The sequence below is a fragment of the Piliocolobus tephrosceles genome, chromosome 10 (assembly GCF_002776525.5).
Source record: "Piliocolobus tephrosceles isolate RC106 chromosome 10, ASM277652v3, whole genome shotgun sequence".
Lineage (NCBI taxonomy): Eukaryota > Metazoa > Chordata > Mammalia > Primates > Cercopithecidae > Piliocolobus > Piliocolobus tephrosceles.
This window is the reverse complement of record NC_045443.1, coordinates 41,452,982-41,475,931: the sequence shown is the minus strand read 5'-3', so window position 1 is coordinate 41,475,931 and position 22,950 is coordinate 41,452,982. Positions and strand designations below refer to the sequence as shown.

Genomic DNA, 22,950 nt, shown 5'->3' with positions numbered 1-22,950 from the left:
ATATACAAGAAAAAAACAAACAACCCCATCCAAAAGTGGGGAAAGGACATGAGCAGACATTTCTCAAAAGAAGACATTCATACAGCCAACAGACACATGAAAAAATGCTCATCATCACTCGCCATCAGGGAAATGCAAATCAAAACCACAATGAGATACCATCTCACACCAGTTAGAATGGCAATCATTAAAATATCAGGAAACAACAGGTGTTGGAGAGGATGTGGAGAAATAGGAACACTTTTACACTGTTGGTGGGATTGTAAACTAGTTCAACCATTATGGAAAACAGTATGGCAATTCCTCAAGGATCTAGAACTAGATGTACCATATGACCCAGCCATCCCACTACTGGGTATATACCCAAAGGATTATAAATTATGCTACTACAAAGACACATGCACACGTATGCTTATTGCAGCACTATTCACAATAGCAAAGACTTGGAATCAACCCAAATGTCCATCAGTGACAGACTGGATTAAGAAAATGTGGCACATATACACCATGGAGTACTATGCAGCCATAAAAAAGGATGAGTTTGCGTCCTTTGTAGGGACATGGATGCAGCTGGAAACCATCATTCTTAGCAAACTATCACAAGAAGAGAAAACCAAACACCGCATGTTCTCACTCATAGGTGGGAACTGAACAATGAGTTCACTTGGACTTGGGAAGGGGAATATCACACACTGGGGCCTATCATGGGGAGGGGGGAGGGGGGAGGGATTGCACTGGGGATTATACCTGATATAAATGATGAATTGATGGGTGCTGACGAGTTGATGGGTGCAGCACACCAACATGGCACAGGTATACATATGTAACAAACCTGCACGTTATGCACATGTACCCTAGAACTTAAAGTATAATAAAAAAAAAACACACACACACATTATAAATATGAAGACAGCAAAGTAGAGGATTCATCTTCATAGAAAAGTCCTTTCAAGGAAACCCACAAACATAGGAGCAGTGAAAAATCTTTTTTAAAAAAACAAAAACAAAAACACTATTCTGGAAAGATGATTCTACCATTATCTACCAATAAAATGTATAAAGATTATCAGAAAAACCTACTACTCTGTCAGAGGACAATATGCTCCGAAGGATTCTTTTTTTTTTTTTTTTTTTTTTAATGAGACAGAATCTCACTCTGTCGCCCAGGCTGGAGTACAGTGGTATGATCTGTGCTCACTGCAAGCTCCGCCTCCCAGGTTCACGCCATTCTCCTGCCTCAGCCTGCCAAGTAGCTGGGTTTACAGGTGCCCGCCACCACGCCCGGCTAAATTTTTTTGTACTTTTAGTGGAGGCGGGGTTTCGCCATGTTAGCCAGATGATCTTGATCTCCTGGCCTCGTGATCTGCCAGCCTCGGCCTTCCAAAGTGCTGGGATTACAGGCACGAAGCAGCGTGCCTGGCCTGAAGAATTTTTTTAAAAGAACACATCTGATTTATATATATATATATGTGTGTGTGTATATATATATATTTTATTATTATTATACTTTAAGTTCTAGGGTACATGTGCACAATGTGCAGGCTTGTTACATATGTATACATGTGCCATGTTGGTGTGCTGTACCCATTAAGTCATCATTTACATTAGGTATATCTTCTAATGCTATCCCTACCCCCCTACCCCCACTCCATGACAAGCCTTGGTGTGTGATGTTCCCCTTCCTGTGTCCAAGTGTTTTCATTGTTCAATTCCCACCTACGAGTGAGAACATGGGGAGTTTGGTTTTTGTCTTTGTGACAGTTTGCTGAGAATGATGTTTTCCAGCTTCATCCATGTCCCTACAAAGGACATGAACTCATCCTTTTTTATGGCTGCATAGTATTCCATGGTGTAGATGTGCCACATTTTCTTAATCCAGTCTATCACTGATGGACATTTGGGTTGGTTCCAAGTCTTTGCTATTGTGAATAGTGCTGCAATAAACATACGTGTGCATGTGTCTTTATAGCAGCATGATTAATAATCCTTTGGGTATATACCCAGTAGTGGGATGGCTGGGTCAAATGGTATTTCTAGTTCTAGATCCTTGAGGAATCGCCACACTGTCTTCCACAATAGTTGAGCTAGTTTACAGTCCCACCAACAGTGTAAAAGTGTTCCTATTTCTCCACATCCTCTCCAGCACCTGTTGTTTCCTGACATTTTAATGATTGTCGTTCTAACTGGTGTGAGATCGTATCTCATTGTGGTTTTGGTTTGCCTTTCTCTGATGGCCACTGATGATGAGCATTTTTTCCTGTGTCAGTTGGATGCATAAATGTCTTCTTTTGAGAAGTGTCTGTTCATATCCTTTGCCCACTTTTTGATAGGGTTGCTTGCTTTTTCTCATAAATTTGTTTAAGTTCTTTGTAGATTCTGGATATTAGCCCCTTGTCAGATGAATAGATATATTTTTTTAAAAAGATTAAAAAAAACTTCTAAACATTCTCCATTTACTGCAATTTCTGTGATTTTTAGAATTGTAATATTAGTATTTAGAAGGATTCCATTTTAAGAATATGATTATATCAGAGAAGGTGCTATTTTTCTGTTGCTGGGGGGAAGAAAGTAGAGAAAGTCACAGTGGTAGCTTTACAGTTACTCTGAAGTGTAAGACTCATACTTGAAGGCATGAATAAATAACTTCACTGTGTCACTACTTTTTAGGTTACAGTTGTGTGATCTACAACATACATGTTTATAAGCTGCATTCATACAAATTGTTTGCTGTTTTCCTCATCCATTTATCTCAGAGATTTAGACATTTCATCCTGAGGTAACATGCCAGAGTCCCATTTTCCTTATCCATCCCCCATTTCCACTGTGCCTAAAACCTTGTCTCTCTCTGAAACACCGTCCAGTATCTTTTTTCGCATAAATATCTTATATTTATGCCAACATTTCCCATTATTGCTTTAATTTCTGGACAATCTTTAAGTTTGGTGAAGTTTTTTGAACTTTTGATACCAAAAAAATGAAGTTTACATGATAGTATTTTAAATAGTCTGTTCAAGCCCAACGCTGTGACTGAGAAAAGCATTTGATTTTGAGAAGAAATCGACATGTCATGCTGTGAAGGAACAAAGAGAAATTATTTGCTCTTTGGCACCAAGGAAGGCTTCTCAGAGTACCTAGTATTTGCTTTAGGACTTTGCTAAGTATGATGAGATTATTGTCAACTTGAGATAGGGAAAATGACTGCAAACAAGAAGTAGCTCTAAATACTCTAAGTACTACAAAGTTTGAACCTGAGTAGAAGGACTCTTTTTGAGAAAGGAGATGATGAAAGTAGTCTGCATCAAATCCACATTTTGGCCCAATCCTATTTTCTGAGCCCCAGACACACATATCCAACTACTTGCTGAACGGCTCTGCTTGGAAGCCCAGAGGAAGTGCAGTTTAGCCAGTCCTAAACTGAACACGTCTGCCTTTATCCCTCCCCGCTCTTCTGTTCCACAGCAAAATCTTGCTCTTCTTTCCATAAATAGCATCAGCCATATTTTCCATGCCAGAAATCTAAACATCATTCTTGATCTCTCTTTCTTTCTAATCTTCAAAGTCAACAAATCACTATGTTGTGTTAATTCTCTCTGTTGTCTCTTTCTATGCGTCCCCACTGCTGTAACTCAGTGTGGCATGGTACTTAAGAGCACAGACTTAGAGCATGATTGCTTCAGCTCCCATCTGGGCCTACTGGTTGTGTGGTTGTGTCACCTTGGGCAAGTTATGTAAGTGTATTATGTCTCAATTTCCTGATTTATAAAGAGAGAATCATAATTTAATTATATCTTTGAGGGTGGTTGTGAAGATTAAATAAATCATTACATGAAAAGTTCACAGAGTCTGGTACATATCAACCACTATGAGACTCTGCTTTTATTGTATGATCATCTTTTGCCTAGACTATGGAAACAGTCTATTAACTGGTCTCCTGGCTCCAAATTCTAATCCATTCAAATCTCTTTTAAAAAATGAACCCAAAGGAACCTGTCTAAAATGAAAATCAGATGGTGTTTTTTTTTTTTTTTTTTTTTTTGCATTTCTCTAAAATGACATTTTATTGGCTTTATGAAAAAGTTCAACTTTCTTAACATGACCTCTCCTTGGACCCTGAGTAGCTCTTCAGCTACATGTGTTTACTCTGCTCTCTCACTGAACATTCCAGTCTACCAGCACTTCTGTTTCTCCAGCACATCTTAATAGCTCTAGATGTTGGGCCTTCAAGCACACTCTTGCCTCAAAAGCACTCTAGACTACTGTTTACCTACTCTTTGCATGGCTAAATATTAATCATAGTATAATTGCCATACCTAGAGAATGTATAGACAAAAAAGATCCAGAAGAGCTACCAGTGTGATAGGAAGCAAGTAGGGAAAATTTATCAAGGAGAAGGAGAAGGTTTTGTCAAGTGCTCTGCTAGACCAAGTTACATGAAAACTGACACTGGCAAATGGATTTAGCAACCTTATTTCTTCAATAATCACTCACTAAAGAAGTTATCTATATTTTAAAGTTGGAATTTGTATATGCCATGATAGGTATACCGTGATAGGTTTTTCAAAGTAGAATACACACCTTGTATAGATAGTTAATTTGGGAATCTTGTTATAACCAAGCTATGTGTAAAAATGGGTTCCAAAATTCTATATCACCAGTTAATTGGGAAAAACTTCTGCATTGTCAGAGTCAGTGTAGATAATAAGCAGAAAAAACAAGCTGAGTTCAAACTTACTCAAACTCCTTGGACAGCAAGGGATTGTAGCTAGTCCATTATGATGCATCTGCCCACACATTTTTTCCAGGTATAACAAGTACATGCCAACCATTGTTATGAGCAACTTTTTACTCTATTTCTTTATTATGGATGTGCTTTATTTAAGTATACATATTCATCTTGTGCCTGGACATCTCTTCTTTGTCCCATGCAGCAATCCTGTGGAATCTTTCTGCCTATAACAGGAAAAAAAGTATTATCTGATAACCCAGCTTTTATTTTAAAGTGTCAAGCAAAATAAAATGATTGCAAAAATTCAGCCATTGCCATTCATGGAATAATGTCCTTATAGTAGACTGTAAAAAAGCTATGTAGTAAGGATGTCTGTAGTGCTTGTTGTCAAAGAGACCAAATAACTATGGTTTGTTTGTGTTTTTGTGGCTAATTATTATTCTTAATTCTAGAAATATTTAATGGGAGACAAGTATCAACTCACCAGATTTACCATATCATTCCGAATTGACAAAATATAAAACTAGCTAATAAAATTTAATTTGTATTACAAAGAGAAAAATTTTCTGTAATCTGAAAAAATACACATTAACCATAGTACTTAATTTTTAAAAAATATATTCTCATCCTGGCTAACAGTTTTCTTTCTGATCATAGTCTACAATAATAAGTAATATTATCCTTAACAAATCAAGCTTAATAAAGCTCTATAATCACTTTTTCGGCTCTTGATCCAATTCATTAGTTTTGTTGAAATGGAAACTAATAAAAATCAAGGCAAACAGAAAAAAAAATGTCCTGTGACTTACTTTCAGGAATATATATGTGGCAGAATTTAAGTATATAAGAAGTTTAAAATTGCCAAATTTTAACTAGTCCAAGTCTTCAGTTAATGTTGAAGTCGAATCATTTGATAAAGATATTTCCTAAACCTTATTTTTAAAATCTTCAAGGAGAATCAGTATACAGCGCCCTCGTTAAAAGCTATACATTCCATCTTGTCTCTAACCCACTTCTGCCATGATTTAATTCTTTCTTTCTTGACCTTTACTCAGAGGAAACTGATGAAATGGGAAATAACTGCTTATTGCCATTCATACCACGTCTCCTAAATGTATTTTGGCTTGTGACCTTTAAATTACGGGGGTAAATAAAAGTGAATCCCATCTCCTCTTATGGACCTGATCTGTGGGTCATGATATGTTTGCTTTTTCATCTGTATGAAAATGCTTTAGGCTGTGATGGCCATGAAATAGGTGATGTCAGGTGAAGTATGGGCAATTGCCAACGGAGTCAGGCAGGGGACAAAATGATAATCTGAAATGGAAAAGTTAAGAAGTAGTGGATTCTTTGTGAGAGAGATGGTAATTGCTGATGATTATTTGCCCTTCCGTGGTTGAGAGTCAAAGTCTAAGGACCGTATGAAAATACCTGGAATGCAAGGGAAGATCACCTAGGCAGAACAATGGAAAGAGCTTCATGGAGGGGGGCAGGTGCAGCTGCGGGAATAAGGTTTGATATTGCATAAAATGCTGCAGGGATCTCATGACATTTCATCTCCCACTAAGAAGGGATTTTTCTGTAATCACCAGTTTAACACTGGGGATGATATCCCCATTAAAGTATCATAGGTACTTTTAGAATTTCCACTGTTAAACTGTTTTTATTTGGTAAATTGAGTCATATTTTTACTCTCAAAAAAATAAATGTTTCATAAAGCCTAATGGTATTTACATAGATATAAAAGTTGAAATTCTAGCCAAGGTTACCCGATTTTTTAAATCAAACATAATATTTTCCTGTGAAATCCCCAGATCATTAACATTGCTTTAGTCAACATTTAATCACAAATGCAAGCCAGTAAGATGAAAATTAATTTACAGTTGAATACTTTAAGTCAGGAGACAACTGACCTGATTGCAGTTGTTTGAAACTGCACATATTCTAAGCACATTGCATGCCGTTTTTTCTTGTCTATAGATATTGATGAGTGTGGGACCGGGAGGCACAGCTGTGCCAATGATACCATTTGCTTCAATTTGGATGGTGGATATGATTGTCGATGTCCTCATGGAAAGAATTGCACAGGGGACTGCATCCATGATGGAAAAGTTAAGCACAATGGTCAGATTTGGGTTTTGGAAAACGACAGGTGCTCTGTGTGCTCATGTCAGGTTGGTATAAATAAAAAACTTTAATCAATTTTATTCAGTTGTAATTTGCATATGTTTTAAGTGTGTATATGGTTTGATGAGTTTTGACAATGTGTACATCCACTTAACTACCAGCACAATTAATATAACAGAACATTTCCATTAGCCCAAATGTTGCCTATGTTCTTTCCTAGTTAGTCCCACAACCCTAGATCCAGGAAAAAATTGCATCCAGTCCCTATTGATTAAATTTGTATTTTCTAGAGCCTCATATAAATGGAGTTATATAGTACATACTATATTGTGTCTGGCTTCTTTCTCTCAACATTATGTTTTTGAGATTCATTCATATTGTTACATTTATCTGTTAATCCATTTCTTTTTAATGCTGAATATTATTTCATTGTATGGATATACCAATGTATTTATCTATCCACATGTTGATAAAATTTTATTACTAACCGTGCTAATTTTTTCCTAGTCACAATATCATGTTTGAATGACTGCATAAATAAAGTCAGAATGAACATGCTATGATCCAAGAGTGAAAAATATTTATTGGGTCTATATTTCAGTTTTAGATAGGTATTCTGTTATATGTACCTAGTTATAATGAATGCTCAAATTACTTTCAGATGAATAATATTATGTACCAAAAACTCAACTGTCGTAAAAGAAATTAATAACAGTTTATACAAAAACATAGGTGTTAAATACTCCAGAAATTTAGTAATATGTATTTTATTAACTATGAAATGTTAAAACACATGCCCTCAAAAAAAACAAAATTTAGTTAGTATGCAACTTACCATACTAATATACAAATATATACTTACATATAAATGAAGACATTTATATACACAGTGGTTATCATTTTATGCTGGTCATTTCTGAAAAAAATATTTTCTGGTCATTTGAGGAGTAGTATGTGGAAAGGAAATTGAAAATCCCCCAGCTTAGGTAATTTTTTTGTGTTAGCTAAAAAAAGAAATGTTAAAGAAAATTTATTATATTGGATAAGCAGTGTGAATTATTTCAACTTCCAAGTCACCATCTGAAATATATGTGTGTGTGTATGTGTGTGTGTGTGTGTGTGTGTGTGTGTGTGTGTGTGTGTTATTGTATTGAGCAATGGAGGTTTTTGGTAACTGCTTTTTTTCTTTTTCATACAGAATGGATTCGTTATGTGTCGACGGATGGTCTGTGACTGTGAGAATCCAACAGTTGATCTTTTTTGCTGCCCTGAATGTGACCCAAGGCTTAGTAGTCAGTGCCTCCATCAAAATGGGGAAACTTTGTACAACAGTGGTGACACCTGGGTCCAGAATTGTCAACAGTGCCGCTGCTTGGTAAATTTAACTACATGAAGTGGAAAGAAAATTTAGGCCCAGAATCTAAATAGGGAACAAACCTTGCCCTCCCCATTTGCCAGTACCTAGCACCAGGCCACAGTGTTGACAGTTATAAAAAGTGAGCCTGGTTAGGATGATGAGGTGATAGTTACACGATCACAACCCAAGAAGGAATATTCTGAGGTAGGTGTGGCACAAGGTGTTGAATAGTCTTTCACTGACAGTAATGTCTCTTTCAGAAGTATCTCCATAGCTCAAAAGAAGAAAAGACTCTCCTAGCTTCCCCATTCCTATCCCGTTTAGGCTAACTTTAAAGACAATTATTGATAGAATAATGGCATTCATGAAAAAAATATTCTTTTTCCAAGTAGAACTTTTGTTAACCCATTTATATCAGTCATGTTTAGACTGAAAATACAAAACAACATCACCACAACCAAAACCGTTTATTTCCTTCTAAAGATTGTTATTTTCAATGCTTCTGGTGGGCACCTTGTTTTGCACGTAATATGGATATGCAATAAATATATATTAGAATTGAATTTCTCTATATATTTATAAAACTTTTACTAGAAACAATAAATAAGAAGAAAGTAATGACTTATTAAAGCCTTTTTTCAGTTGAACGAATTTCTTGTTTCTTTCTAGTGGTGTAAATGCAAAGGAAAATTGGTCTATGTGTCTTTACAGTGGAAACTTTCACAGATGATGCTACTTTTAAAGTTATGGCCGGTTTCTTTCTATTTGTGTGAGGTTATTTTTAAGGCAAAGCTTTTTTGTTCCTTCCTTTTTATACTTTCAACCCAAAAATCAATGGAAAGACCAAGGTCAGTTTCTGTGCCTGAAGGCTGCTTTCATCTCCCAAACCATGAGATTCAGAATTATGAAGAAAATAGGAAACAGGTGGGAACTACATTTTTAAAAAGATCCAATTCACACTATTTTCCTGTGTGGAATTAAAAAGGAGTGAAATCAATTCCTAGGGTTTGTTTGTTTTTTTTTTTTTTTCAAAGTCTCTACACTGAAAAATATATAAATGAACAAAGAAAAACCATCACATTCCCTTCATATTTTAGTTTATTTTCTTGTAAATGAACAAAACATTCTTTATGCATAAAGGAATGAATAACAGCTTAGAAAAAATAGCGAAAGAATGAAAAAGGTATCACATGGGCAAAAACGTTAAATAAAAACCTCTCTCCTTTGTCATGGGAAAGATGGGGCATGCACATTTTATTGTTTTAAGATAAGTGATTTTTGCTTTTGTTTTATTGGTGTTATTTAAATCCTGAAGATTGTTTCAAAAGAACTCATCATTCTGATAGGGCTTTTGTATTAATACATTCCCTGAAAGATTCATGGGCTTTGTAGATCTAAGTTTAAATATCAGTCAAATAAATTGAGTATTCAGTAAACACTGTGCTCATCTGCTTTTTCCTGGCCTCCCTCCATTTCCTCCTCCCTCTCCCTCTGCCCTTGCACATCTGTTTTTCTTGTAGCAAGGGGAAGTTGATTGTTGGCCCCTGCCTTGCCCAGATGTGGAGTGTGAATTCAGTATTCTCCCAGAGAATGAGTGCTGCCCGCGCTGTGTCACAGACCCTTGCCAGGCCGACACCATCCGCAATGACATCACCAAGACTTGCCTGGACGAGATGAATGTGGTTCGCTTCACCGGGTCCTCTTGGATCAAACATGGCACTGAGTGTACTCTCTGCCAGTGCAAGGTAAGCCCCATTACATTTAAATAGTGAGCACTTTGCCAGCTGCACCCAGGGCTCATAGATAATAATGTGCTCGACCTGACAATGGGAAGGGTTTTTTTTTTTTTTTCTGTTTATTTTTCAAACATAGATGGGAGGAATGCCACTCAGCTCTATTAGTTCCAGGGCTGTCATGGGCATCCCTCTGATGTATATTCAAGGACAGTGCATGGACTGAAACCAGAATGATCCGTTATTTATATCACCAGAATAGAAACAAGCTACTTAAATTGTCCTAAGTATCTAACTGTACACATCTTTTTAAAAAGCTGAAACAACAAACCTCATGTTTCTTCTTTAATGATAGGAGACAATATTGTTTTATTGATTTTTAGCTGGTTATTTTACAAGGTCCGTAAGATACATAAGCGAAGTAGATTTATTACATTTTCCAAAGTGGAAATCAATGTGGCAAAGATGGGCGTATTTCTTGGTTTGTTATGGTCAGTTACATTGAGTTGAAAATTTTAAGATCTGTTTTTTACCATATTTTATTCATACAGTTGGAGAAAAACCATTACAAAGCTCTTTCTCCTTATTCTCATTGGAAAATAGAGCTCTGTGCCTTTTGCTTCAATGAGAGCACAAATACAATGAATGTAGGCAGAGCATATAGAGTTTGTAGATTAGTGACAATGTTGGAAGCATTCTAATTTGATTATCATTTCTATATAAATTTAATCTTGTGGCCATTATGATTTATAGTCATAATTTTGTAATCAACACTAAAACTAAATAAATAACCTGAAGGCTTAACAGTAATAACCAAATAGCAGACGTGTCAGATTTTTCTCAGCATAACATAGCCAGATATCTGTAACTGCTCTGATTTTTTTAAGTGTGCATTTCCATTTTGTAATTTTTATCCTACAGAGCAATTTAATTCAGATTCACTTACTACAAATTCTTACCAGAGTAGGCTGAAGTAACAGGACAAAGAAATATAAAATGCTTTAAGCTTTGAGATGCCATTTTTATCTATTTCAAGCTCAAATTTCTAGTTCTTTCAATCAATGCAATTTGTCAATCAAACAAAGCTTTTTGAGTGAACATTTACTGCTGTTTTATGAAATGCATTAGAAAATTTAAAAGTTACTATTACTAAAAGTTACTAAGAATGTATGTGCAAGGTTCCTTTAATATACATTTAATATGTGTATATTCAATAGTGCATATCTCAAAACTTAGCACTAATGACTAACAGGCAAATACTTTCTGACATTTAATTACCAAATAGAGTTGAGTCCTCTTACACCCTTAATCTTTCTGTGAGATTATTCTTCTGAGCAATAGTGACAAAAATATATATTGAGTGATGAACAAAAATGAAATATAGCACAGAAGGTATTCGCAGTAAGAAAAAATGCATATAGTAATAGGCAGAAAAACATCTCAGACTGTTTTCTGGGGTAAAGAATTTGAATGAGCTTGTCATTCACTGCCTTATAAACAACTACTATAATCTCTCAGCTCTTGATAGGAGTATATTCCAGAAAGTGTATTTTGATATTAAAGTCATTTCTTCCTGTCAGATAAGTACTGATTTGCAGAAGTTAGTATTAGATACTATTTTATCTCTTGTTATTAAATATGAGTCATAAAATATGCTCAGTTTTGTCAAATTTATCTCAAATACTAATTTTTATTACATTTATTTTGTGTTATTTTGAAAATAAAGTTTATGCAAAACAGTCTTCAGATATTGCCTTAGAGGTAAGCATTCTTTACAATTTAGTGCTTTGAAAGCACTATTTTATTTATTACATCTCCATTCTACTCCTCTCTGAGTTATTTGTTTTTAATTGATAAATACACACTGTGTGGGGCATTGTGCTGGTACCAGGTATATAATGATAAGCAAAACCAGACACAGTCACCCCTGGGAGTTATTCTCTATCAGCTTATTATCTGGTACTCTGTTGTTCAATATGCTAGTCAGTAGCCACATGTGGCTATTTATATTTTAATTAAAATTAAATAATATGAAAATTTAATTTCTTAGTTACACTGGCCACATTTCAATTGCACAATAGCCACATGTGGCTACTGGCTGTAATATTAGATAGCACACTGTGTTAGGCCGTTCTTGCTTTGCTATAAAGAAATACTTGAGACTGGGTAATTTACAAAGAAAAGGGGTTTAATTGGCTTACAGTTCTGCAGGCTGTATGGGAAACAGTACCAGGGTCTGCTTCACAGGAGGCTTCAGGAAGCTTCTACTCATGTGGAAGGCGAAGCAGGAGTGGGCACTTCACATGGCAGGCGTGGGAACGAGAGAGAGAGAGAGAGAAAGTTAGTGGGTAGGTGCCACACATTTTAAAATGACCAGATCTCGTGAGAACTCACTATGGTGAGAACAGCACCTAGGGGATAATGCTAAGCCATTCAAGAGAAATCTGCCCTTATGTTCCAAACACCTCCCACCAGGCCCCACCTCCAGGATTAGGGATTACAATTCAACATGAGATTTGCATGGGGACAAATATCCAAACTATATCACACACAGAGAAAACATTTCTGTTATCACAAAATGTTTTCTTGGACAGGCTTGATCTAGTGGTCAAGAATGTAGTCTCTGGAATCAGGCTGCCTGGATTCATAGCCTGGTCAACCTCACTAATTATGTGACCTCAGGGGACATTCATTAATCTGTCTGTAGCTCAGTTTGCTGTCCTTAAAAATGGGAAAAATAATGGTACCTACTTGGGAATTGTAATAGTGCCTACTTGGGAGGGTTACTCTAAGAATTAAGTGACATGATCCACGCAAAAAGTTTCATACAGGGCTCAACACATAGTAAGCACTCAATAAATGTTGGCTGAGGAGTAACTCCTCAGTAAATGAGATCTAAGAATTAGGAGTTAGTTGGGTAGAAAAGTTTTCTTTTCTCTTTTTAAAGGTGTCTTCAAATTTAATTTTCTTAGGTTAAAGGAAAAAAGCCTTCTCCACTCAAAAGTTAAACGCTTGAGTCAAAAATGAATTCAGAAGTTCTCCTTTTCGAAATCTTCTAGAGAAGCACACTTTGGTTAGAACACTTTGAGCTTCAAACAACAAAGAGGGATGTATCCAATTGAGAAATAAGGAGGAAGAAGGGGTTAGGGAGTCCTTTCCTTTAATAGACAATCACTGAGCAGGAAACTGAAAATCAGAAACCAGAGAGCTACTTTAACTCCTAGGGAGACTCTAGATACAATGCTACAGTTATTGAGGTATGGAAGAAATTGGAGTTTTATAAAACGATCAAGATCCTCACTTCCTAAATGTTGCCTTCATCTATCAAAAGCTACAAACTTGAAGTTGTGCCAGTGGACCTCTGTTCTAACATTAGAATAGATAACTAGATCTATGGAAAAAATACCTATAAAAGGGCAATATTATAATAAAGCTTTTAATATATGATCAGGACTTTGCAAATCAATGGAGGAAAAAAGCATTATTTCACAAATAATGGGATGACTAAATAACAATTTGAGGGAAATAACACGCAGTTATAAAAATTATGTTACATATCAAAACAAATTCCACATGGAAAAAGTGTTAAGTATTAAAATAAATTAAAATAAAGAAAATATAATTAAATATTTATCAAAATTCTAGAAGGAGATACTTTTTAAAATTTATCAATGATAAAATATAACTGAATGAAAAGATTAGTGCTTCTATAGATACATAAAATTAGCCACAAAAAAAAAAAAAAGTCACAACTACAGACTAAAAAAATAGCGTCAGCAGATTTGGTTTATGTGTTAGATTAAAAACACAAACATTAATAAGAAAAGTACTTACTGCTGGGTGCAGTGGCTCATACCTATAATCTCAACTGCTCAGAAGGCCCACTTGAGCTTAGGCGTTCAAGGCTGCAGTCAGCCATGACCATGCCACTGCACTTCAGCTTGGGTGACAAAGTAAGACCTTGCCCCTAAAGCTTTTTTAAAAAGCAATTATTTCCCCCATAAATAAATCTGCATGCAAAGGATAAATAAACAACTCACTAAAAATACTAAAATAAAAGAGGAAATCATTGAGCCTTTAAATAATTGAACCTTAATTGTAAACTAAAATTACAAGTAATTATTTTCATATACTCTAGTAAAAAAGTTTCTCATAATAATTTCTAATGCTGACAGAGATATACTGGAATTATTAGTTTTGTGCACTGTTAATATTAAAAAATACACAGTGCAACACACTATCCCCACCCCCCATACACACACACAAATATATTGTTCTCTTTAATCCCAGGTCTGAGAATCTAACCTAAAGAAATAATCTAAAGTATAAAACAAGCTATATACATGCCAATATCCATCTCAACATTGTCATACAGAATTAAGGAAGAAACTAAAATATCCAACAATAGAACAGTTAAATAAATTACAGTAACTTTGTGTACAATGCAATTATATGATATGTTATACTAATATAATATATTCTAATTATGTATTAGAAGATTATATATTATTCAGCTGTTGAAGTGATCGCAATGCTTATAATAAAAATTAAGATAAAAATATTATGTATAATTACATAATTTAACTACAAAAAGTTTGAAAATAAAGGAAATGGACTCCTTTAAAACATACTGAAATATTGACAGTAATAGGATAAAAAAATAAGTGTAGCTGAAAATTAAAAGTTGACTGTCTTCTAACCTTGATTCGCAAAGGTTAGCATGAAGAGTGGCAAGGACTTCTTTAACAATAAATATAGCCAAAAATAGAAAGGTCTTAAGGAAACTTATTTCACTGTGTCACTATATAAAAATAATTAGAGGCCGGGCGCGGTGGCTCAAGCCTGTAATTCCAGCCCTTTTTGGGAGGCCGAGACGGGCGGATCACGAGGTCAGGAGATAGAGACCATCTGGCTAACACGGTGAAACCCCGTCTCTACTAAAAAATACAAAAAAAAAACTAGCCGGGCGTGGTGGCGGGCGCCTGTAGTCCCAGCTACTCGGGAGGCTGAGGCAGGAGAATGGCATGAACCCGGGAGGCGGAGCTTGCAGTGAGCTGAGATCCGGCCATTGCACTCCAGCCTGGGCGACAGAGGGAAACACCATCTCAAAAAAAAAAAAAAAAAAAAGTTATTTTACGAGTTTTGATAGTAGGTGCTTATTATTCCTAGTAGTCAGACTGAGTTTCAGTGAGTCAGTTTTATTTTCATTTTTATCAAGGTAATATTTATTATAGTGAAATTCACAGTTAAGTATATAGTTTGATGAGTTTGATAAATCAAAATACAGAATATATCCAACAGAATATATCCAACACTCTAGAGAGCACCTTTGGATCCCCTTTCAGTAACACCTACTTTCAGTAGGCAACTTTAATTTTATTTCTTTGTAATAAATTCATTTTGCCTTTATAAAATTTCATATAAATTGAATTACACAGCTTGTACTCATTTATGTCTTCTGTGAATTGACCATTTTATTGCTATGTAATGTCCCTCCTTATCTCTAGCAAGACTTCTTGACTTGAAATTAATTTTGTCTGATGTTTATTTAGCCCACAGTATATTGTTTTGTTCATCTACTTCTAATCTATCAATGGTGTTCTACTTAAAGTGCATTTTTAGTAGATAATATATTGTTCTTATTTTTCACCCAGTGTGAAAATCTGTTATTAAAGTGTTTTGTTTATTTACATTTAATATAATTTGTGACACTGATGGATTTAGGACTACCATTTTGTCATTTGTTTTCTATTTGTCCCATCTATATTTTATACACCTATTTATCCATTCCTGTCTTTTTTTCTTTAATAACATTTTTATTTTATTTAAATTGTTCTATTGGATTTTAAACTATAACTTTTCATATTATTATTTTATTTGTTGTCCTAGGGATTAAACTATATATCATTAACTTATTATATTATAATTAGATATAGTATTATACTACTCATATAAAATATAAGAACTTTGCAACATTATAATTTTATCCGCACAGCTTTTGTGCTAAAACAGTAATATATTTTACAACTCTGTTCACTATAAATCCTACAGTTCCATGTTATTATTTTTGCTTTAGTAAGTCTTATGTCTTTTAAAGAAATTAAGAAAAGAAAAATGGTATATTTTATATTTATTCACATGTAGTAATTGCTCCTTTTTCCACAAGGGATATGTGTTCCAAGACTCCAAGTGAATGCCTGAAATCACAATAGTACTGAACCTTATTAAACCCTATATATGCTATGTTTTTTTCCTATACATACGTACAATAAAATTTAATTTACATTAGGCACAGTAAGAGATTGACAACAGTAACTAATAATAAAATATAATAATTGTAATATACTATAATAAAAATTATGTGAATGTGATCTCTCTCTCTCTCTCAGAATGTTTTATCATACATTTTACTCACTTGTTTGGGCTACAGGTGACCACAGGTAACTGAAACTGTGGAAAGATAAACTGCAAATAAGGGAAGACTACCATATTTACCATTTCTGGTACTCTTCATTTCTTCTTACATATTGGAGTCTCCATCTGGTTACATTCCCTTCAGCTTGAGTAACACTCCTTAGCATTTTCCTTATTGCAGGTGTGCTAGTAACAAGTTCTTTCAACTCTTAATTTATCTGAAAATGTCTTTATATTTCAAGAATATTTTCACTGGATATAGAACTCAGGATTGACAGATTTGTTTCCAGAACTTTAAAGGTGATATTCTATCATTTTCTAGTTTCCATTGTTTCTGATACAGTGATCATTTGTTTTTTTATTCCCTTGTATGCAGTATTTCTTTTTTCCCCCACTTTTTCCTTTCATGATTCTCTATCTTTGTTTTTAGTAGTTTGACTATGATGTACTTAGGTCTGATCTCTTTTTTTGGTCTTTATTTTCTTTGGTGTTTGCTGGGCTTTTTGAATATCTAAGTTGATGTCATTTCACCAAACTTGAGAAAAGTTGAGCCACTGTTTTTTCACATATTTTGTCTGCCACATCTTTTTCTCTCATAGTTTTCTGAGACTCTAGTTAAACATTTGTTTAGATGGTTTAATTATCCTAAAAGTCACTAAAGGTCTATTTTTATTTCAATATTTTTGTCTTTGTTTTATGGACTGGATAATTTCTATTGTTTTGTCTTCAAATTTACTGACTTTTTCTTCTGCCATCTCTAATCTGCTATTAGGTTGGTCTAGTGAATCTTTTCATTTCAGATATTGCATTTTTCAGTTCCAGAATTTCCACTTAATTTTTAATAGTTTAATTTCTCTGCCAAGCTTTGCTATTTGTTCATTCATTATGACCATATCTTTTTACATTTTTGAGCAAATTTATGATAGATACCTTCCAGTCTTTGCTAATTACAACATCTGGATCATCTTTGAGTCATTTTCCATTCACTGCTTTTTCTCTTCATTAGGAGCCACATTTTCCGTTTTTCTTCACAATGTCTATTAATTTTTATAATATATTGGATATGATGGATGATATGTTTTATAGACCATAGGTTCCACTGGCTTCTTGTGAAAACTGTTTCTGTTCTAGCAGGTTGTAAATTATTGGCCAATAACCTGGCACTTATTGAAGGTTGGCTTTACACCAGTTAGGAAGGTCTGTTTCAAATTTACCTTTAGTTTTAGCGTGAATCTCTTAATATGTAGGTATTGTTTTACTCCTAATCATGGCCCTTTTGAGCCTTCAATTGAAAGCTTGAATTGTTTGTTTGATTTTTTCCTTGTATGTTTGGTTGATGCATAGTGGTTGCACATATTTATGGGGTACAGAGTGATATTTTGATACATATATACAGTGTGTAATGATCAGGGCAATTAGGGTATTTTTTACCTCAAGAATTTATTACTTCTTGTTGGGAACATTCAACAATCCTTTCTTCTAGATTTTTGAACATATACAATGAATTATTATTAATTATATTTATCCTACAGTGTTATAGAACACTAGAACTTATTCCTGCTATCCAGCTGTGTAATTTTGTATCCTTTAACCAACATCTTCCTATCCTCCTCTCCCTATACTCCTCCTAGCTTCTGATAACCATAATTCTTCTTCTATAAGATGAATTTTTTTAGCTCTAACATATGAGAGAGAACACGTAGTCTATATCTTTCTGCACCTGGCTTATTTCACATAATGTCCTCCAAGGCTCATCCATGTTGTTGAAAATGACAAGATTTCATTCTTCTTATGTCTGGATGGTATTCCATTGTGGGTATATGCCACATTTTCTTTGTTCATTCATCTGTTGATAGACATTTAGGTTGATTACATATCTTGGTGATTGTGAATAATGCTGCATAGGGGTTCAGATATATCTTCAATAAACTGATTTTTTTTCCTTTCAGTAAAAACCCAGTAGTGAGATTGCTGGATCATGTGTTAGGTCTATTTTAGTTTTTTGAGAAACTTTCATACTGTTTTTTATAATGGCTATACTAATTTACAGTCCCACCAACAGCGCATAAGGGTTCCTGTTTCTCTGCATCCTCACCAGCATTTGTAATTTGTTCCTTTTTAATAAAAGCTGTTCTAACTGGAGGGAGATGATAGCTCATTGTGGTTTTGACCTGCATTTCCCTGGTGATTAGTGATGTTGAACCTTTTTAATATATGTGTTGGTCATTTGTATGACTTCTTTTCAGCGATTTCTATTCAAATCCTTTGCCCATTTTTAATTGGATTACTTGTGGTATTTTGCGGTTATTTGAGTTCCTTGTACATTCTGGATATGAGTCCCTTGTCAGATGAATAGTTTGCAAATATTTTCTTCCATTCTGCAAGTTGTCTCTTCATTCTGTTGATTGTTTTCTTTACTGTGCAGAAGCTTTTTAGTTTGATATAGTCTCATTTATCTATTTTTGTTTTTGTTGCCTGTGCTTTTGTGGTCTCACTCATAAAATATTTTCCTAGACCTGTGTCCTGAAGCATTTGTCTTATGTTTTCTTCTAGTAGTTTTATAGTTGCAGGTATTAATACTATATGTAAATCTTTAATCCATTTTTAGTTGATGTTTTGTAGGTGGTGAGAGATAGAAGTCTAAGGAAAGCTTAAATTGCTTATCAATCCTTTATATCTTTGAAGGACACAGATTTGACGCACTGCTTCAGTGAGCAGCATCTGAAAGCTCTTCTCATATCTTTCAACCTTCAAACTGTGGCTCTCTTGATTTTCTCTTTAGAATCTCTTCTGCAACTCAAAGATCAGCCGAGGATTTGAGAGGAGTCTGTTTACGGATTCACTTCTTCTTTTATAGATATTTCCCCCTCAATTTCCAGCCACTGTGACAACCCCCAAGCTGTCCTCTGACACCTCAGTGAGATTGTGGCTTTCTGCTTTCCTTATAGTTATCTCAAGCTGCACAGACTAGGGAGTGCCCTAAGGGGGAATACTAAGTGAAAACAACACTCGCACAGTACCTTTCCCTTCTTTCAAAGATTGAAACTGCTGTAGTGTCTGCCTGATACTCTCCATTGCTTTCAATTGTTATTTTTGTATTTTGTTCAGACTTTGTAGTTGTTAATCTGTAGGAGGGTTAGTCTTATATAAGAAACTATGCTATCAGTAAAACTGGAACCCAAGTAGGGTGTTTTATTAGTTGTCCATACTTCCCTAATTAAGGAGCTGCCATTGATATGGTTTGTAGAATCCTGTTGTAGCAGAATCTATCCTTATGGAATAAGCAACACACTCCTGGAAGATTTTAGAAAACAAAGAGTCCCTTCCTAAGACATACTCACGGGTGCAATACTAATGGTTTCTTCCCCAGAGGGTTCTAATGCTAATTGCACATACTCAATGATGGAAGGCTCCAGAAATTTCCTAATTATATTTCTGCTCCAAAGCCATATAATTTGAGGAGCTGAAATTCCCAGGAACTGGTACTCCCATCACTTTATTGGGCCAATGAATTAGGAAAGATCATGTGACCTGGTTATGGTCAGAAAACCTGTGCCTCTGAGCCAGCACCTCGAAGTGGCCTTTGGCAGACAGGAGAGGCAAAGGTGGTTCCAGCCTGGTGCATCTTGGAGATTCTGGGGCACAGCTGAGTTCTACAAGTCTCATTCGAACAGTTCTGTCTCTAGGAATATGTTAGGGGCTGGAGATATGATGACAAAACTTTAAAATGCCACTAGAGGTCTAAGAAATGGTTGAGTCTGTCACTGTCAGAATATGAACTCAGCTTAATAATAACTTAGAAAAGATGAGAGTAAGTTAAATTGATAATATTCTTCTTGGATATATACTGGCTTTTCCCTCATTTGGTGTGCTTTAGCAAAGGCTGGAGTATCAAAATCTTTTCAGATTTCCTCTTATAGAACCAAAGACACTTTCGATTTTTATCATGTTAAAGTATTATGCATTTCAATCATCAAAAGCCAATTTTCTGAGAGAAACTATATAATGGAGGATGTATTTTAGAGTCAGGCTAGCCTGAATTTTAATCCTAGCTCTACCATATACTAGCTGTGTGATTTTGTACATGATATTTAAGCTTTCTGATCTTTAGTTTCTGAATCTGAAACACGTGACTATTAATAGGAATCCCACTGGGAATGCTATGAGGTTGAAATTAGATAATGTATTTTAAATGCCTGACAAAGTGTCTGCCACAGAGTACACACTTAAGGAGTAGAGGGATATTATCACCATCACGGTTTTAAAAACGATATTAACATTATTGTATGAGTTAGCTGGTTGAGAAAAGTAAGAGTGCAGGGAATCAATAGAATAGGATAGAAGATTTTTCTTCTTTGTACAACACTATATTGTTGTGACACCTTATATCGAAAACTAATTCTGCATATCTGGCCCTTCCCTGCCTATTTATCCTATTTCATCATCACAGCTTTCTTCCCCAACTGAAAATTCTTACCCAAAGCTTTTTTTCAGTTTCTTAACTATACAAAACTCTCCTCATTTCAAAGCCTCTCCTTATGCTGGTTCCTGCACGTTTGGCCACCTTTTCATGCAGTCACCAGGTCTCGGTTTAAATATCACCTCACAGAATAGTCTACCCTGGCCACTGACTAAGCAGCTAGTCTTTTATTAATCTCACACCACCACCTAATTTATTTCCTTTTGTCTTAGTCAGTTCAGGCTGCTGTAACAGAATACTGTAGACTGGGTGGCTTAAACAACAGAAGTTCATTCCTCACAATTCTGGAGGCTGAGAAATTCATTTATCACATTCCAAGATCCAGACCCTGGCAGATCTGGTATCTGGCAAGGATGCACTTCCTGTTTGCAGATGGCCATTTCTCATTGTATCACATGGTAGATAGAGAGAGAGAGGACGCATGTGTTCTCATTTTTTTATAAGGGCACTGATCCCATTCATGAGCGCTCTACCCTCATTCACTAATTACCTCTCAAAGGCTTTACCTCCTAATACCATCACACTGAGGGGAAGGATTTCAACATGTGGATTGTAAGAGGATGCAAACATTTAGTTCACAGCACCTTTTTAGCACTTTTCACAAGTTTTGATTGTATGTTGGCTTGGTAATTACTAGTTTTCTCCCCTATAAACTGTAAACCCTGCTCTGTGAGAGTAGTGACCATGTCTGCTTTATTTATTAATATATGTAGTGCTTACATAGACTCATTATGTATTTTGCAAATAAATAAAAGAACAAATGTGATACAGAGGATGCCAATGGGTAAAGTCAGTTTATGGCTTCCCACAAATGCAATGGGCATAATAATTGAGTTGGCAATAGTAGAGTTATGAAAAGTGATTGGGCCACTGAATTTTTAGAAATGCAGAAATAAACTATACAGTTTTATCTGTACGTACCAATCCATAAATGTGATCATTTACTAATGGCTTAAAAATTCATACTCTGTTTTTCTTTCTACTTTTTTTAAATCTAGAATGGCCACATCTGTTGCTCAGTGGATCCACAGTGCCTTCAGGAACTGTGAAGTTAACTGTCTCATGGGAGATTTCTGTTAAAAGAATGTTCTTTCATTAAAAAGACCAAAAAAAGTTAAAACTTAAATTGGGTGATTTGTGGGCAGCTAAATGCAGCTTTGTTAATAGCTGAGTGAACTTTCAATTATGAAATTTGTGGAGCTTGACAAAATCACAAAAGGAAAATTACTGGGGCACAATTAGACCTCAAGTCTGCCTCTACTGTGTCTGACATCACCATGTAGAAGAATGGGCGTGGAATATACACCGTGACATCCTGAACCCTGGATAGAAAGCCGAGCCCATTGGATCTGTGAAAGTCTCTAGCTTCACTGGTGCAGAAAATTTTCCTCTAGATCAGAATCTTCACGAATCGGTTAGGTTCCTCACTGCAAGAAATAAAATGTCAAGCAGTGAATGAATTATATTTTCAGAAGTAAAGCAAAGAAGCTATAACATGTTATGTACAGTACACACTCTGAAAAGAAATCTGAAACAAGTTATTGTAATGATAAAAATAATGCACAGGCATGGTTACTTAATATTTTCTAACAGGAAAAGTCATCCCTATTTCCTTGTTTTACTGCACTTAATATTATTTGGTTGAATTTGTTCAGTATAAGCTCGTTCTTGTGCAAAATTAAATAAATATTTCTCTTACCTTATAACACATGTGAGTCTGCATATCTTGTTTAGTATGTTCCTCTTTTCTACAGATGATTCACTATAAAAACTGCATTCTAGTTCTGCTGATGATAAACTCCTGTTATGCTATTTCCAAATTGGAAGTTGCTATTTCTAAATTTCCAAATTGAAAATGATATGCCTAAGTAAGGGATGTGATGGATAACTTAGTTCTTCCTCTCTAGCTTCTCCGTTTCAGCCTTTCTACCCTGCTCTGCATCCTGGGGCAGCTGATCTATGCAGACCCTAATGGTGGGTTCCTTTGTCCTCTTGATTCTTGTCTGGTTTCTATTATACTGCAGCAGGAAACACTGCTGGCATATTAGGAAGAAGTAAAGTTTGGATATTTATTCTGCTGGCTCCCTTCCTGCCTGGTCACTGCCATGATTTG

The 22,950-nt window shown here is 35.2% G+C and overlaps 1 protein-coding gene across 5 annotated transcripts in view; it reads left to right on the top strand.

Moving 5' to 3' along the window:
• The window catches only part of NELL2 (neural EGFL like 2), a 402,175-nt gene extending 379,629 nt beyond the window's left edge, over positions 1-22,546 (top strand). For 3 of the 5 annotated variants that reach the window (XM_023182792.1, XM_023182793.1, XM_023182795.1), the window contains 4 exons: positions 6,707-6,900; positions 8,052-8,228; positions 9,731-9,955; positions 21,836-22,546. In XM_023182792.1, coding sequence (XP_023038560.1) covers positions 6,707-6,900; positions 8,052-8,228; positions 9,731-9,955; positions 21,836-21,886 — 647 coding nt within the window. In that variant the 3' untranslated portion in view covers positions 21,887-22,546. The remainder of the gene's footprint in view (positions 1-6,706; positions 6,901-8,051; positions 8,229-9,730; positions 9,956-21,835) is intronic. The other 2 variants (XM_023182794.1, XM_023182796.1) reach the window with 2 other exon arrangements.
• Positions 22,547-22,950: the final 404 nt, after the last annotated feature.